Source organism: Mya arenaria, chromosome 12 (genome assembly GCF_026914265.1).
Source record: "Mya arenaria isolate MELC-2E11 chromosome 12, ASM2691426v1".
In the NCBI taxonomy this organism is placed as follows: Eukaryota; Metazoa; Mollusca; class Bivalvia; order Myida; family Myidae; genus Mya; species Mya arenaria.
In genome coordinates this window covers 10,990,793-11,009,422 of record NC_069133.1, presented here as the reverse complement: position 1 = coordinate 11,009,422, position 18,630 = coordinate 10,990,793, and the positions used below count along the sequence as shown (strand labels likewise).

Genomic DNA, 18,630 nt, shown 5'->3' with positions numbered 1-18,630 from the left:
CTAGGTTATAAAAAGAGCTTTTTTCATTGACATTTTAAGCCTTACTAAAAATAAAATTGAAAACGTGACAATTTACGTTGTGTACGCAAATATGTGAACTGGTACTTTATTGTATAACACACACACACGCACACACGCACGCACGCACGCACGCACGCACGCACACACAACACACCCACACACGCACACGCACACGCACACAACACACACACACACACACACATATATATATATGTATGTATATTCACGGCTCAGTGCGTGTAAACGGACTTTTTTAAAAGAGTGTATATTATAGTATCTCAAGCAAATCATTTCAAGCTGGACAAATTCGTTTACCCGTAATAAAGCATCGACATACGGTGTATCAATGTGCTCTAAATACTAATCCTGTTCATTTTGTAAAGATCTGTAACAAGGAAGAAATATACTATAAAAAAATCATTATACTCGGTTAATATAATCTAGAGCGTGACTGTTAAAGCTATCACCCGTGTATAGAAGGAGTGGTTTTGTCTTATTTAAGATTATACGTCGCTTGTCTTGACAATATAGTTCATATGACAAATCGACTCTGTAATCCGGAAGATTTGTGTGGTTTTGTAAAAATATCTGGACAAATATCGAGTTTGTGTTCATTTTGATCACCGGATAAACCGATCAATTTTAAATTAATTTTCCAGCAAAGCGTTCCGTTTGTGGGTTATAGTATAACAGTTTTATAGGGAAAACTAAGTAAAGAAAATACAAGGAAATAGAGTGTTACGTATTAAACAACTACAAGATGAGGATTCCGGGGCAGGACTCGTCGGAAGTGAATATCGTAACTAAATATGTGTTGTTCTTCCTCAACCTTTCAATATTTGTAAGTATAGTGTAAATATCATCTGTATATTTGAGTTGCCACTGCAGTTCTAAAAATACCTAACGAAACGTGATCGAAATTATATGTTTTCCAATGGAATTGTAGTATTTTCAAATCTATCGTACTCTTTATATTGGAAATTCGCCAGTCAGGCGTTTTCGGTTTTCATAACAGCCAATAGAAGAAATATAATATGAAACACTAAACTTTTTGTTGCGTAATGTGTATGCATCTACCAAATAAGTGTGCCTAACCTCTGCGCTTATAATAACCGTTACACGATACGTATTGCTACTATGGACAGTCATGTTAATATTATTCTTGTGTTTTATTTAAACACACCAAAACAATGCATGTTAATAAATGAAATGTTGTTGGATAAACCACAAAATCATGATTAACGCAATGGATCATTTACCCGTAATTGTACACCAACTTAAACGCTTCGATAGATGAAATCTTTCAAAATTCTATAATTACAATTCAAGTTCCTTTAGAAAAGAATTTTCACAAAGAAATAATTGAGTAAACTATTAATTATTTCGTAATAGCTTGTATAAAACGTGACATTTTTGAATACACCTGAACAATTTCGATGCAAAGGGTTTAATAATAGCCATACTGTACTTCTATTTACATTAAAACTTCATCGCTTACATCCGGAAGAATTATGTGTTATGTTACTTTTATCTGAACTAGATTTTGGTCAATTTCCCCCTTTTAAAAAAAGAAAGAAGCATTACGGTTCGCAAATGTAAGACGGTTGGCAGGTCGGTAGACCAAACCTTGTCTGAAAAATAACTCGAGAAGGTTTTGACCAAGGACATTCAAGTTCAGTGCAAGGCCCCCTTGACTAGTCGAAGACCGCCTGTGTGTTTTAGATCAGTAGGTCAATGGTCAAGGTCACGGTCAACAGTCTTAGGATAACATTGTCTACACAATTACACCGGAAGTGTTTGAAATAGGACTATACAATCTTATTTGTTGATTGCCATGGACTAAAAGATGACCCCATTTGTTTTTGAGGCCAGAAGGTAAAATATTAAGACTAGTCAACAATATTATGAAAACATTACCCGCGCCATCACTCGGGAAAGGTCTAATCTAGAAACATGGAGGTTCAGTGGCAGTTTTACTTGACACGAAACAAATGATCCATATTAAAGTTTCGGCCAACATTCTTGATGAATATTCGGCCAAAAAATAGCTCAAGAACAGTTCGACAAAATACAATCAAACTTTAGGGATAGCCTGCAATTTACCAGTAAATGACCCCATTGTTTTAAGGGTATGGCAACGGTACGAACAATTTGACCTCACATTACCTAGATACCGATTTCGTTTAAATTTATTAAACTTCAATTTTAAATGGAAGATTGCCATGAACCAACAAAAGACCCCTATTGATTTTGAGATTTGTAGGTAAAATAAGGTCACGGTCGATATTGGTATGAAAGCTTTGTCCACATAATAACTTGATAACCGTTTAACATAGGACCATGAAATTTAAGTCGTTGGTTGCCCTTCATCATCCGGAAACCAGTTGTAACCACAACTGTTTATGAGTTCAGTAGTTCTAAACTGCCGAAGCGTTGTGTTAAACAGCACTATTTCGACAAAAAATGTTTGCAGTCGATACAGTTTATGTTAAAATACAAAAATAGAATGCATTGATTTACATTCGTATTTGATATTTAGACATATTTATATTAATTGTTTAATAGATGTAATATATCGATTGATACATTGATCACAAAAGTGTACAGTTATTTATCCGCGTGGGGCATGGCTTACCGGATATTATATGAAAAATATTGAATCTTTGAATCTATATAAAAGCTGCACCCTCACAGCTTTACCATTTTTACAACTTTTTTTATTTTTGTCTTGAAAAGAGCAAGTTTTTGCGTAAATATCTGTAACCCAATGATGTAAGATTGTTGACAAAAAATCAGATCGTATATTTTTATATTTCCGTTCGAAAATTAATGTTTTATGGTTTAAACCGTTACTAACGGTTTAAGAAAAATGCATAAAACATCAATTTTTGAACTTAAATATAAAAAATCTGCGATCTATATATATTTTTGTCAGCAGTCTTATAGAACTAGTTTCCATGGATTGTCGCAAAATTGGCTCGTTCCAAGACAAAAAATAAAAAGGTTGTCAAAACGTTCAATTCGTGAGAGTGCAGCTTTAACAGGACTAGACAGAATTGAATGTTAGATTTGACATGAAAAAGAATGTCAACTTATCTTAAAGGGAAAATTATGTGAATTATATTCCTTCCGTATTTAATGAAAATTATTACTACATACATATATTTCGATATTTGATGCTCAAGATTATGAATAACCAGTAATCCGATAAGCTACATCGTTCTTAGATCTAATTAAGACCAAAATTGAATACCACCTCTGAGTGAATCAACTACTAGGGCCTTAACTATTTAAACCATGACATTTAACTTACCAATGAGACTGACCTCAAAACACCATTGGGTCTTCCCTTAAAGCCGGGTGATGACCTTTATCTTTATTTATTGCTTTAAGCAACTTACAAAATACTTGTGTATGGACAGTGATTATTTTCTTAGATTCTAACTAAGAAGTGAACATTTGTCGATGGTTGTACCAGGGTGCAATATATTATGCATTGACTGATTATTATGCTCCCAATGAAACTATGGCGTTTAAAGGGACTGTACACCAGATTTGTGCCAAAAAAAATTCTGTTACAATTCTCAGGACAACTATTTAATAGAATGTGTTACGCTTTTATATCATAATTGTAAAAAAAGTACCATAATGTGATAAAAAAAATTCGGGTTGAACCGGTGTCGCCAAAATTGTGTTGTATCTACTGTGCTACGAAGGCTTACTCCAGACGAGTGGTATATTTAAGCTATATACCTAACCTGGTAATATCACGTGATAACATCGACTAGACAATCACGCATAAGGAATGAATTCTACTGGGTAGACATACCCAGTAAAAACAATTAATGGAAAAATACGAAATAAATGCTAAACAGAAATAAATTGTAAACTATGTGGTACTTCAGTTAGTAAGTTTCAATGCATTGTACACATTAATACACACTTTATGTCTGTTTTCGACAATTTTCTTTTTTTCTTGCAATTTGATCATCTGGTGCACAGTTGATTTAAATTTGTACATGTTAGTGAATGTATCGAATAACCTCAATAGTATATATTTCTAATAGACTGTCATTATAAACCATTTATCATAAACAGTAAAATAAATAAATCATAAAAGTATACCATAAATATACACCATTAATGTATACCATCAATATATACCATAAATGAATACAATGAATATATATAATGAATATACACGTAAAAAATGTAATGAATATAATCAATATATACAAGATAAATAGATGTCTTAAAATATATCATCAATATTAATAATAAAAATATATCATAAATATATACCATAATATATATATAATAAATATATACCATAACTATATATCATAACTATATTATAAATATATATATATATATATATATATATCTATTCCATAAATAAATATATATATATATATATATATATATATATATATCATAATTATGTACCATAGATATCAATCTCACTAAAATCATATCGTGCCATTACGTTGTGCACATAGTGTAGAGTCGTGAAACGAATATTGGGGACCTGATTTGAATGTGATACCGTAAATATACATGATAAAAATAACCATAAATATTTCATAAATATATAAAATAAATTTATATCATAAACGTATCATAACTATATACCATATTATCCTAACATAAACCATACCATGTGTACATACCCTATCGAAATCAAAACAAGTAATAAACAAACGCTAACCGGTCCATTTCCCCAGGGCTAGAAAGGAATTTAAACGCTCTGATAAACGATGCGCTTATTAACTACCGGTCATGCTCCCTTTGTAAAGAACTCTCGCAAGGAAGAAATAATACACCATGATATCGATTTATTTTTAGGTAAATCTAATGTAGATCGTGACATTGTTGAACACACCCTTGTTGAGAACGTCCAGTGTTTGTATTTACATTGAACTTCAGATTTTGAAAAGCTGACCTGAAATTTGAAGGATTCGAATGCTATTGTAAAGTTATTTAGACAAGTTATTAAGTCTGTGGATCATTGGACATACTGTAAAGTGACTGTATGTGTGTTTTCGTTTATGAGATATTGTCGTTTAAAGGACAAACGATAGGGATACTATCATTTCGAATGTGAAGGAATAAAATTGCTTTATAAATAACTACAAGATGAAGCTTCCAGGGCAGAATTCGTCGGAAGTGAATCTCGTTTCTAAATATGTGTTGTTCTTTGTCAACTTCTTAATATGTGTAAGTATAGTGTTACATTAGGTGGACATTTTTGATGGTGCAATTCCGAATTCTCCAGGACCTAATGACAGAATGTGTCTTAAAGCTGGACTCTAACAGATAGCACGTTTTGACAACTTTTTTTTTTATTTTTTGTCTTGGAACGAGCCTATTTTTGCGAAGATCCAAGGAAACTAGTTATATAAGACGGGTGACACAAAATAGATCGCAGATTTTTATAATTAAGTTCAAAAATTTATATTGAATGCATTTTTCTTAAAACGTAAGTAACGGTTTAAGCCATAAAACATTAATTTTCAAACGGAAATATGAATATCTGCGATCTGATTTTTTGTCAGCAATCTTATATCATTGGTTTGCAGATATTTACGCAAATATTTGCTCTTTCGAAGACAAACAATAAAAAAGTTGTAGAAATGCTATATCTGTGAGAGTGCAGCTTTAAAGAGTCTGTGGCAGTGTGAATGTTTAAAGATCATAACGCTTAAGATGGTGGTATTGATAGCATTTTTGTGTTTTATATCGTAATGACAAGTCAATGCATGGCAAATGCATGTATATCTACATGAAAGCATTTGCTTCTGTGGTACTTAACACTCTGTGTGTGTGTGTGTGCGTGCGTGCGTGCGTGCGTGCGTGCGTGCGTGCGTGTGCGTGTGCGTGCGCGTGCGCGTGCGCGCGCGCGCGTGCGTGTGCGTATGTGTTTTATCCCCCGCCGAAAAGCGAATGGGATATGGAAATGGTAAGCGTGTGTGGGTCCGTGCGTGCCGTAATCATGTGTGCCCAGAGGATAACTCTAACTTAAGAAGTGTTTGAGACATTGATCTCAAACATCTTCTTTAACATATGAAGGAGAGGTGCAATGCCAATGAAACTTAACTCTGGCTGCGATATGTTTTAGTTATAGCTTTTTGTTCAGTTGCTTTCATTGGAACATAACTTAAAAAGATGGCGGAAATGTTATTTTTTGTATCTGTAAAAAATATCTTTATATTATGATTGTTTTGTCTGCTTCCAGATCGTTGCGCTCGCGGTTGTGGCGTTGATGACGTATGTGCTGGTGGTGAAGGAAAAGAAGGTGGAAGAAGCATATGACTTCTTTCTGGATCCTTCCTGCATCCTTTGCCTGTTTGGCTGTGTCGCCCTCCTCGCCTCACTAGTCGGATGGTGGGGGCCCTTCCGGGAGAATGTGGGCGTCCTCAGAGCAGTGAGTAGATGCAATATTAACAATACTTCCTCATTTTTTATGTTTAAGATTTTCACATCGTAATGTAAGAATGTGATAGGTATAAGATCATCCACATGTGAAAGAAATCCATCAAAATTGATGAAAAAAATGAAATCGATACTAGATATGAAGTAGGAGTCAATGACGACAAAACACTCAATAGCGTCTAGAAACAAGATACAGAGGTGTTAATTTAAAGTCGAATATATGATTACAATATTATTTCACAATGATTTATTTTCCGACATGAATAACAAACATACCTGGAAATAAAAGCATATAGTTTTAAATAGGTTACACATGAAATAAAGTATATACAAACGCCGTATATGATCATGCAGACAAATACAAAAAGTTAAATGGATTAGAGGACTGTTCACAATAAAACTACAGAAATTCTTAAAATAAATCATCCATCTAATTTGGAAATAAAACTCAGCATAACCAATGCCAATTTTGAAACCAGAACTTTTAACTTATCAAGTTCTTAAGCGTAAAAAGCTCAAAAATATTAATTCAGTAAGCCAAATTTCTTACTTAACTATTATCTTACTAAATAACATATAGTTTATCGTTACAAGTATAAAGATAATGTTGCCTGAGGCACTTTTTAATAAAGATCCTGGTCGAATTTAGTCGTAAAGTGAAGTGATCTTAGTCTGTATAGTTTCCTTATTGAGCCAGAATTAGAAAATTAAAATTCAACGAAAAAAAATATGAGGTTTGAAGTTTTGTTAAGTTTGTGCTATGGAAAGCGTTTTCAACGAGACGAAGTCGCGGTAAATGTCACCCTCTGTGGCCAATAAAGCGATATACACGTTGATATGATGTGCGGTAATACCCGTGTACCAATGTTTCAGTCCGATAATGCCCGCGTCTGAGTGTGACAGTACCCGTGTACCTGTGTTTAAGTGGGATACTTCCTGCGTTCCTGTGTTTCAGTAATGTCTGCTTTTCAGTGTGAGTCTACCTCTGTATCCGTCTGCTTTTGAGTGCGATAATACCCGCGTACCTGTGTTTCAGTACAAAAGTGGCTGGGTAATTTCCAAGAACCTGTGTTTTTGTGCGATAATAACCGTGTACCTGTGTTTCAGTGCGATAATACCTGTGTACCTGTGTTTCAGTGCGATAATACCCGTGTACCTGCGTTTCAATGCGATAATAACCGTGTACCTGTGTTTCAGTGCGATAATAACCGTGTACCTGTGTTTCAGTGCGATAGTACCCATGTACCTGTGCTTCAGTGCAATAATGCATGTGTTCCTGCGTTTAAGTGCGATAATAACCGTGTACCTGTGTTTCAGTGCGATAATGCATGTGTTCCTGTGTTTAAATGCAATAATAACCGTATACCAGTGTTTCAGTGCGATAATACCTGTGTACCTGTGTTTCAGTGCGATAATACCCGTGTCCCTATGCTTCAGTGCGATATTTCCTGTAAACTTGTGTTTCAGTACTGTAATATCTGCGTTTCGGTTTGATAAAACGTGTTTTTCAGAGCGATAATACCTGTGTGTCTGTGTTTCACAGCGATAAAATATATGTACCTGTGTTTAAGTACGATATAACTGCGTTTCGGTGCGATACTATCTGTGTGTTTTTTCAGTGCGATAAAACCTGTCTACCGGTGTTTCAGTACGAAATAACTGTGTTTTAGTACGATAGTATCTGTCTGTGTTACAGTTTGATAAAGCCAGTGTTTCAGTACGATTATATCTGTATTTCAGTTTCAGATAATGTCTGTGTTTCAGTACGATGATAGCTGAACATGTTTCAGTGTGGCAATGCCTGAGTTGCTATGTAATCCCTCCTACCTGTGTTTCAGTACGTGTGGATGATGACTATCTTGTTTTTCTTACAAATTGCGTTCGTTATAATCATCTTCGTGGCGGTGTACTCGCCGGAAGCTCAGAAGGCATTGCACTTGTACCCGGACGATGCGCTTAACAAGGCGGTAGTTCAATACTGGGACGACGATGATCTACGGGACCTCGTGAACTACTTCCAGGAAACGGTGCGTTGGTCTCTTGTTCCACCACACAATTATCATATGAGTTGTCGAATATATTTATCATATGAGTTGTCGAATATATTTTAACGATAAGTTAACAGCATAAATTACGGGCCACATAACATGTTTTCATGCCTACAGAGATGGTAAAAGAGGTGAAAATATTGTACTGATCCTTTTTGGGGGAAATAATGATTTATATAAATGTAAACACGCCTTTTAGTCTAGCTTTCAGTGTTGTTTGGGCCCGTTTATTCTGCGGGGTTTATGTTTGAATATTTGACATCTTGACATGTCTCTGTAGTTTTCATTGTATGAATGAAAATGTAATAAGTTTACTTGTTAAAGGGACTAGACACCAGGTGATACAATTCCATGAGAGAAATAAAATCGTCGAAAACTTATTTAAAGTTAATAAAGTTTTGTACAATGCAATGAATTTTACTTACTGATGTATCACATCGCTAACCCAACTTTTGCAGTTCTTTCGCAGTTTTCAAATTCGCAATTTACTGGGGTTGACTACCACGTAGATCCCAATAAGTTTAAAAATGGCGTCGGTATATTCATCTGTACTCATAAACAGTTATGATTTAAGCTGGGAAACCAGTATGCGCTATTTTCAAACGGATGAGACAGCAACATGATTTTTGGGCTTATTCTTTTAATAATGTAAAATTATGTAATATCGGCCTCCAACTAGCTCGCATTGACATTGTTTTGAGGATAAAATGTATTGCCGATTTTTGAACCACTTCGTGTCTAACCCCTTTAAGCTGCTTTGCTTAACCACTCCAAAGGAATCTGTTCCCGTATTAAACGTAGATTGAGACTATTTGACAAATAGGACCTAAAATCAAACCATAACATTTGTGAGTTATATAAAATCAGATTAATACACGGGCTAATTTGTACCCTATTCTGCAGTTTGCCTGTTGTGGTACGAGCGACACTGATGAGGGTTATAAGGACTGGGCAAAGAACGAGTATTACAACTGCAGTGTTTCCGAATTACAGAAAAAATCTAACCCACTCTTCTGCTCCGTGCCATATTCCTGTTGTTTTCCAAATGAGGTAAGCTTACCATAGCCACAATAGTGACTCTGAACGGTCATTCAATCCGCTCTTCTGCTCCGTGCCATACTCTTGTGAGGTAAGCTAAACGTAACAGCAATAGTGACCCTGAACGGTCATTCAACCAGCTCTTCTGCTCCGTGCCATACTCGTGTGAGGTAAGCTAACCGTAACCACAATAGTGACCCCGAACGGTCATTCAACCCGCTCTTCTGCTCCGTGCCATACTCCTGTTTTCATCCTTATGAGGTATGCTAAACGTAACAGCAATAGTGACCCTGAACGGTCATTCAACCCGCTCTTCTGCTCCGTGCCATACTCTTGTGAGTTAAGCTAACCGTAACAGCAATAGTGACCCTGAACGGTCATTCAACGCGCTCTTCTGCCCCGTGCCATCAGTTGTTATCCGTATGACGTGAGCTTACCATAGTTTCTCTAAGATTCTTGACAGTTACATAAGTACATCGTTATTCGGATCGTGCTTGCGGGCTATATATGATACGGACATAGTTTTCTCTGCAATTCCTTTAATGGTATATTTGCTACCGTTTGAAGCATTAAAAATGATTAACATTTAAGAGTTATTGCCCTTTCAATAATGTTATTATTTTACTTTTATTAATGCGATAACATTTTTTGCTGAAGATAACTGCCTTAAGCGAAAATCAATCAATACTATGTAATGGTTTAAGGTTGTTGGTTTAAATACTTACAAAAATAGATGGTTTGATCCGGCACAGTCGCCTAACAATTTATTTTGTGTTAGTACATACTAACAACCTTTAACTTTTAAATTGTCCACGTGTTTTGTGAACTTTCTACTGAATGGGCCGGCCACTGTTTACAGCTATCGCTTCACCTCTTTTAAATCAAACTTTAACTTTACCAAATGATCTTTTTTCTGTTCCCCAAAACCACTCATGATTATATAATGCCATCCCTGGATACTGGAGAAGTTTCATCTCAACAAACTTGAATGCATATAAAGACTTAAAAGCACACTTATTTTGCTATTGTTACGATAAAACTGGTTTTTATAGCCTTATAAATTCGATAGTCTTTTCAACCGGATAACAATCAAAGTGTCATAAAACATACTTACACGGGTCACGACGAGTTTCCTCTTATCTTCGTAGCACGTCATATTTAATTTAAAAGCGTATGACTGAAACATGAGTGATCTTCGATGTTTTTCATTTCTTCTGTAATCAACCGTCGTGTCGTGTCTTATCAAGCGAAATGATTCACCATTGTGTTGTTATTTAAATAAATATTTTTACTGTCGTTATGAACTGTACACGATTTAGTGGTCATCATTATATTTTGTCGAATGAGAAGGCAGTTTGTCTCAAGTTTTAAAATACATTGTTAGTATACATGAACTTACGCAAAATAAATGGTATCTATTCATTTTGTATACACGTGCATTCTAACTATCTTTAAACTATACATAGTTCGAGTATATCACATTGTGCACCAGTCAATTGTAACCACGGCCCTCAGGTCCGGGGAAAAGCGGGGACTCTGACTTTCGTCCAGCCAACCCCAGGTAAAATCCCGTCCTGCGGGAACAAACTGCTGGTAAATTCTCCGCCAAATGACCCGCACCCGGGGACATCCTAGGTAAGGCCCCGATATTTTCGGCGCGAAAACAAAACCACCGCATTCACCCGGCACTGCGGGGCCACCTAAAAGGTAAAAACACGGCTCATATACCCCGTTATCCCCTCGGACCTTGGGGCGTGGTTACAATTGACTGGTGCAATAAACGAAATTGTTTCCAAGCAGCAACGGTTCAGTCACGTACACCAGTAAACAAAATACAGTGCATGAAATATTTGGCTTTGAGTGGGCTATTTTAATCAATGAACATATTTCAAGTTATGCAACGATTTAATTCATTTGGTTCTACGTGTATTTCATGTATTACATATTGAATCGTTCTATTTAGGGGGCGACAGCGCGACCATAGGATCGTTTAACCAACTTACAGTCACCGTAAACCAAATACAATGCACGAATAACTTGCATTTGATTGGCATGTTTGAATACGGATGGACAATACATTAAATAACAAAATAACAATAAAGTTCGAAATGTTATTTCAGCTCGAAAAACAATCGCTGTATTGTTAGTGCCTTTGTGTCGTCATCGGCGTTGGTGTTGTCGTCGTCGACGTGATCTTCCAAAAACTTAAACATTAGCCATATTAACTAAGATGCCGCCCGAGATATTTACATAAAAATGTTGCCAGCCACAATTGGCGTGTGTTTAGCAAGGTTAATCACTCTGGCTTAGGAAGTGTTGTGCCCCCTTTTAAAGAAATAAAACAACAGAGGGATATTGTGATCATCCGTGTGGTGTTGATTGTACTATAATGATGGTGTTCTGTTTCAGGGCGGGCTAAAAGACTTCGCCTGTGGCCTAAACATGCAGAGCGATGATATTGTGAGTACTTACAGTCAGTCTTCCTTGGGCCATCCGAAAGGTTGACATCCATCCGTTATTTACCAGAAATATATCATAAGATCTACAAGTAAAGCCAAGATACACAGTAGCGAATAACAATTGCAATATATACTTTAAGGTAGCACATCCCTAATGAAAACCTCCAAATGAAATGCTTTAGCCTATGTTGTTAAGCACAGGACTACAATGATAACATTGAAATAAGATTATGTCCTTTTGGGCTGATGCAAGAGACAACATTAAATTAAGAGTATGTCCTTTTTGGCTGGTGCATCAATCGGTTTTTTGACATCTTCAAACCTTTGTTTACGATAGGACCCAACCGTACGAGCAAAGACTATATACACCAAAGGATGTTTCAAAAGTATCGCCGACATCATGCGGGACAACGTGCTGGTAGTGGGGGCTGTGCTCATCGGAATCTTTATTCCCCAGGTAATTAAGCAAGACACTACCACATCTGAGTATTGATAATCGCAGTGTAGTTTGTAATGAGTTGGATTGCACTTCAGTCGAAATCTTTATGTCGAAATTGGTTACCTCGATATTCAGGTTATTTCGAAAAAATAAGGGTCCTGAAATTATTTCTTCTGTTTCTGTATAAATTCAATCTTCATATGGCGAATATATCAGCTCGACTATTCAAAGAATAAGAACTACTCGCCCCGACGTCGGGGTCTGCGTCGGCGTCCGGAGTTTTAGGGCAAGTTGGCAGTTTCACTTATACTGTGAAATCATTAATGTTCGTGGGGCATTTATGTTCGTGGTTTTCGTGGGTTGGGTGATCCACGAATTCAAGATCCCACGAAATATAAACCCTTTATTCACTTTTTCAATTGCCTTGTTACGTACATTCTCTAGTATATTCTTTACAGAGGTCGCAGTATACAGTGTTAAAACCTGTCTCACTGTATAACTTACGATCATTATTCTGTTAATATATTATAACTGCTTTTAACAAATAATGAACCAAATCAATTAAATGTTTTATGCAGCAAATGACAGTTATAAGCACGTGTTTAAACGTGTGCTGTTAATGAAAATCTGCAAGTTTACAAGATGTGCGTCATGAGTGTCCATACTCGATTTTTTTATTTAATAAAATAATTAATCGATTACTAGTATATTGAAGGTTACTAAGCACCGAACGTGACAATATACGCACCTTTTCGGCGTTTTCACAGTTTGCAAAATTCTTAATTGGCATTCAATGGCTTCCCCTATCTGTATTTATGATCAGGGTACATCTTCTTTTATTACATTTATTCCCAATTAAGTCGATAAGTGACATGGGTTTATGCACTAATTGGCATGTCGTACCACATTAGCGAGTGTCATAAACCGAGTGACGTAGAAGACGGAAATCACGGGCCAGCGCGTGGATATTATGCAGAAGATCTAGGACGATCGCATCTTCGATTTTTTTTTCGGCAAACCACGAAATTTCATGCCCACGAACATTAATGATTTCACAGTAACTCCAATTCTCTTATTCAACTAACTTAAAACTTCACACAATTGTTCAAGACAATATGAAGTCACATAACTCCATGTTATCCGAAATACAAATTGTGGTCCCTGATCGACTTAGAAACTTTAGTTTAGAAAGTCTTAGGGCACATTTTGTCAGGTTAAAGTTTCAATTGACATAATACGTCACACCCCTGTTTGCGGCAATTACACAACTAGGTTACACAACTCTAAATTAACTATAAAAACAAATTATGGCCCTAAATCGACCTCAAAGGTTTGGTTAAAGTTTTTAGACAACTTTTGATTTTTACTCAGATCTCAAATACTGTTCATTCAAAATACTTTATTCTTGACACAGTAGTCATCACACAATAAGTCTACATAACTACATATTAACCAATTATTTTGTTGTTTTGGGCTGGTGCATTTTTATACTTTTAACAAGGTTTTCACAAAATGAGACCTCGTTATTAGAATGACGTGCGTCGTTGTTCAGGCGGGCCGACGGGAGGGCGGCGTCAAACTCATCTATGGGATCGAATAATTTTAGTTATGTTTGACATAAAGTTACCAAAATTAGTATATTGGATGTGTTTATGAAGACCTTTCATGGGAGTGCGTTTGGGGCCTCTATGGTCGCTGTGGAAACAAAACTTAGGGCATACCGATAGGTGTTCATGCAATGTTTTAAAATAGCTCTGTAAACGAAATTGCGTATATTAAGGACAACATTTAAAAATAAATGACAGTTCATGCTTGGTTCTAAGATTTCCGAAGCACATTTCGCCTCGATTGAAAATTTGTGACACGCATTCCAAATAAACTACAGAACTGTCTAACAAAATAAAGGTACCAAATAACGGGGAAAATTGGGCGCTGGAACAGGGTCGATGTTACGAAATTTAATTGTTTAATTATTGAGAGAAACTAAACAGAAGTACATACCGTCTCACTGGGCGCTGCCATTTTTTAATGCTTGATATCAAAACAATATACCACGTGATTACCGCCTCTGTTTCTTGTTTACCTTTAAATTTGTCTTTTGATTGTGTTTGACAGACAAATAATATTGCATTTAGGTGTTCAAGTCACCGGTTAAATCGAATTTGGCCAACATCTTAACATAGACAGAAATGATAGAATATGTGCGTCCTGCTTAATCAACGAGAACAGGCTTTTATTAGAAGATGAATTTCATGTGTTTTTCATATGCCCAAGGTTCTCTACTGCAAGAAATCAGTTTTTATTTACCTGGTACACGGGTCGATCTGACCTACATGCCTTTTACAGACTCCTAAAGTCAGATAATAGTTTTGTTATTCGACAAGTGGCAATATTTATTTTTTACTTGTTAAAAATGGCAGATTGAAATTTGTAAACAATTTGTATTAAGCAATGACACCACTTTATTGTAATTAATGATGTATATATTATAGTATGTCTTTTGGGCCGGAGGCCTTTATGTACTGAATAAAGTTGAGTTGAGTTGAGTTAAATAACTGAAAATAATTGTCCATACAATGTAATACTCAAGAATAAATTGTTGGCTGAAATTCTGGTGACCTTTCCAACGATTCGGGATAAGACGCATTTACGTGTCCAAATTTTGGGATAATGTGCAGGCATAGGCCGGTTGCAAATGCAATTTGTATTTGTCGTAGCTAGCCCCTTAAATTTTAGGACAATGTAAAGAAATCGGAAAAAAACAATGATTGTAGTCGAGAGAACATTAAACGGTATAACGCGGATATGTGACATCAGCATCATGAGGATAAGAATATGTGACCTTTTCGTATGGCTATAAAATGGCTTGCTAGAAAAGGTGTGCTTTTAATATATATTCCCATCTTAATTCAAACATTTAATTGGGGTGGGCATCATACGTAACAAATGTTAAAACAGTGATGATTATATATACCATATAAAAAAGGTTATGTATATTTTCAGTTGATCATGACATGGATGGCTCGGACACTCATTGGTCAGATCAGTGTCCAGCGACAAAAGTGGAACCAACGACCTCGGTAACCGTCAGTCCTTGATGCGCATGCGCAGTGGCCATGATCGTTTTACATATCTCGGAACACTTCGGTGAATTCCGTAATGCTTGAGACGGTCATGCAACGATTGTTATACAATGTACATAGACAAATTTGGTCATAAATATGCGGTCTTATTGTTAGATTCATTTAGGTACATACTTGTGTTACCTTTCTTTATATACCTTAAAGAGAGACATCCAATGAGTATGTGCAAGTATAATAACCTTTCCGTATAAGTATTGACCTGACTGACATTTGCTCCTTTTACTGGAATCATATGTACCTTGTTCAAGGACATGCTTTACACAGGCATCTGAATCATTGTTTGTCGTATATCAAAGACATTAAATATCTTCAGATGTGTTGTTTATCTCATTGTATATACCCAAAATGGTTTTAAACAACATATTTGTGACAAACAATGATTCAGATGCCTGTGATACTTTACATGTGCTCAAATGTTCAACGTTGCTGCCATACAGCTCAAACACAACCGTACATCATTTGTATTCCTGGTTTTGTTCTACTGTTCTTGTTAACACGTCTTCGCCGTCTACATTTGTTTATCACATTGTTTAAATGTTACTAATAAAATATAGAAATGTTTTCAAAAAATTGTTAAATAAATGATCACTGTTGAATATCTAGTATTCGTCGGTAGTCATACAATATAAACGCTCGATATTCGAATAAGGGGCTTAACTCGACAATTATTTCAGGGCCGGTGTAACGTTGTAAAGTGACCCCCATAGAATAATGACCCCCCGGTCATTATTTTATATAAAATAATGACCATTTTCTATAAAATACTGACTCCCCTTATAAAATAATGACCCCCCGATTTTATCTGTAAAATATTGACCCCCCCCCCCCCACTTAGCCTGTTACTAACATATCTATATCAATTCAAGTCACTGTCGTGTTTCTATGGCTTTTATATTTGTTGTTGTTGTTTTTGCTTCTGGAGCCGCTGCATGTTACTGCTGCAGAAGCTGCTGTGTCTACATCTATTGAAATGAAATATAAAATTGCTTCCATTTGAATTTCATTTAAATTATCATCAATGTAATACAATATACATAAGTCGCTTTAACGTAGCTGTATATGATTCAACTTCAAAGACAACATTGTTCTACTTCATCTGACGTTAGATAGCCTTTGTTCATACCGTGGAGGCATTGCTTAAAACGAATGTGTTAAAAATGCAAGGCTTTGAGGAGCTATTTAAGCAGTCACTGTTCGTGCCATGACTTACATCAAAGTCCATGATGTCACTGAGCGGTGTTTTTTATGTTTTATGCAGACTGCATCATTTCTAAAAATAGTTCCTTTGATTTACCTCAGAAAAGCCGCTCGTTCAACATCAAAGAAAACGACAGCGACACCGAAAGCAGTTCTACGTAAACGCGTGTATATATAAAGGTCTGTGGTAAGCAGTCAGTCCAACCTTGCAGCATGGACGAGAAAGATTACACAGATGTTGTAGAGTTTGTAAAAAATGGGAAGTATCCCGTTTCTGTAAAAGACAAGAACAAAAAGAGGAATTTTCGTAGAAAGTGCAAACCTTTTATTTTTGATGACGGGTTGTATTATAAGAAAACCAGCTCATCAAAACGTTTGCAAGTTGTTAAGAAAGGGAAGACAGATGACATCATTCAGAGCATGCATGCATCAGATCACGGAGGACATTTGGGAGTTTCAAAAACGTAAGTTTGATATAATGATTTCATTATCATGACCAAAAAGGAACTTGTGATTCCTGTGAGCCTGTGTTAGATATGACATTTAAGATTATTTAAATTAGTACGAAAGCTGAATAACAAAAGCGTCAAAACGTGACTGAACTCGTAATAACGAGATAAATATCTCGTAAAAACGACTAAGTATCTCGTTATAACGAGACAACTATCTTGTTATTAGACTTGTACGGATTATGACGGACACGGACACTGAGAGCGAACAACCGACAGGCAGGGGATACTCTCAAAGTTATTTCATGCTTTAAAACAGTCATGTATGTATAAATAAGGCGTATCAGATGAGTCGTTTTACAAACTAACATTAAGCTCTAGATCTTTGTATCAGTTATGATTAATTTTCGATTATAATAACTGTAAATATATTGTGAGAACAGTCCGAACGCAATATTTTGGTTTTCGCTGACAAAACCATTATACTGAAAAAGGTAAAGAATATATAACGGTACTTGATTTTAAAGTTTATAATATAGGTGAACAGGTCTTTGGATCATTCCATTATTAGATAAAACTGAAATAAAGTGTTTTGTCTATATATTGTCCGCTTTTCATGCCAATAGTAAATGATACTGGTTTATTTTGATATGCAGTGTGCAATATTAAAGTATAGTCCGTTTAAAAAAGCTGATTATGAGATACGAGTTTATTGTCAATAAATAGGGGTGTAATGATCGGATGACTCCAGGTAAATGTTATTGTTTTGATAAGTATTTTATTTACTTGATGCATTAGCATATTCACTTTAATTTAATTGTCCTCTAAAATGCTCTGTACTTAATGAAATTACAGATATTAATTTCTCATATAGAGTCGCTGGCCCAGTGGTATCGTTCAGATCTATGACGATAGCGGTTGTGGGTTCGAACCTCAAGTGAGGAAGTTTTTTTTATGCCCCCCCCCCCCCCACAAAGTGGGAGGCATATAGTGATTGCACTGTCTGTCCGTTCGTCCGTTCGTTCGTTCGTCCGTCCGTCCGTCCCGTTTCGTGTCTTCGTCATAACTTCTTAACTGTTGAATGGATTCGAATCAAACTTCACAGAATTGTAAAGCACCATGAGAAGGTGTGTCGCGTCCAACTCTCAGTTCCCCAGGTCCAAGGTCAAGGTCACACTTAAAGGTCAAAGTTCAAATCTTTCGTGTCTTGGCCATAACTTCTTTACTATTGAATGGATTTGAATCAAACTTCACAGAATTGTAAAGCACCATGAGACGGTGTGTCGCATCCAACTCTCGGGTCCCCCAGGTCCAAGGTCAAGGTCACACTTAAAGGTCAAAGTTCAATTTTTTCGTGTCTCAGCCATAACTTCTTTACTATTGAATGGATTTGAATCAAACTTC

At 36.0% G+C, this 18,630-nt stretch overlaps 1 protein-coding gene across 2 annotated transcripts; it reads left to right on the top strand.

Annotated features, from left to right (window-relative positions):
• Nucleotides 1-433: 433 nt before the first annotated feature.
• Nucleotides 434-16,141, top strand: LOC128210971 (tetraspanin-33-like). 2 transcript variants are annotated; one of them, XM_052915324.1, is made up of 7 exons: nucleotides 434-862; nucleotides 6,257-6,445; nucleotides 8,292-8,480; nucleotides 9,405-9,551; nucleotides 11,949-11,999; nucleotides 12,336-12,455; nucleotides 15,441-16,141. In XM_052915324.1, the coding sequence occupies exons 1-7, from the start codon at nucleotides 782-784 to the stop codon at nucleotides 15,519-15,521; spliced, it is 858 nt and encodes a 285-aa protein (XP_052771284.1). In that variant the 5' UTR covers nucleotides 434-781; the 3' UTR covers nucleotides 15,522-16,141. The 2 variants fall into 2 exon arrangements, with proteins under 2 accessions (XP_052771284.1, XP_052771285.1); XM_052915325.1 differs by lacking the exon at nucleotides 434-862 and adding an exon at nucleotides 4,913-5,238.
• The last annotated feature ends 2,489 nt before the right edge of the window (nucleotides 16,142-18,630 follow it).

Bases quoted from the DNA above. Each gene is read 5' to 3' on its own strand.
- LOC128210971 (XM_052915324.1), top strand. From the start codon at position 782: ATGAGGATTCCGGGGCAGGACTCGTCGGAAGTGAATATCGTAACTAAA. The intron at 863-6,256 runs GTAAGTATAGTG...GTCTGCTTCCAG, and splicing joins TCCTCAACCTTTCAATATTT to ATCGTTGCGCTCGCGGTTGT. The intron at 9,552-11,948 runs GTAAGCTTACCA...GTTCTGTTTCAG, and splicing joins CCTGTTGTTTTCCAAATGAG to GGCGGGCTAAAAGACTTCGC.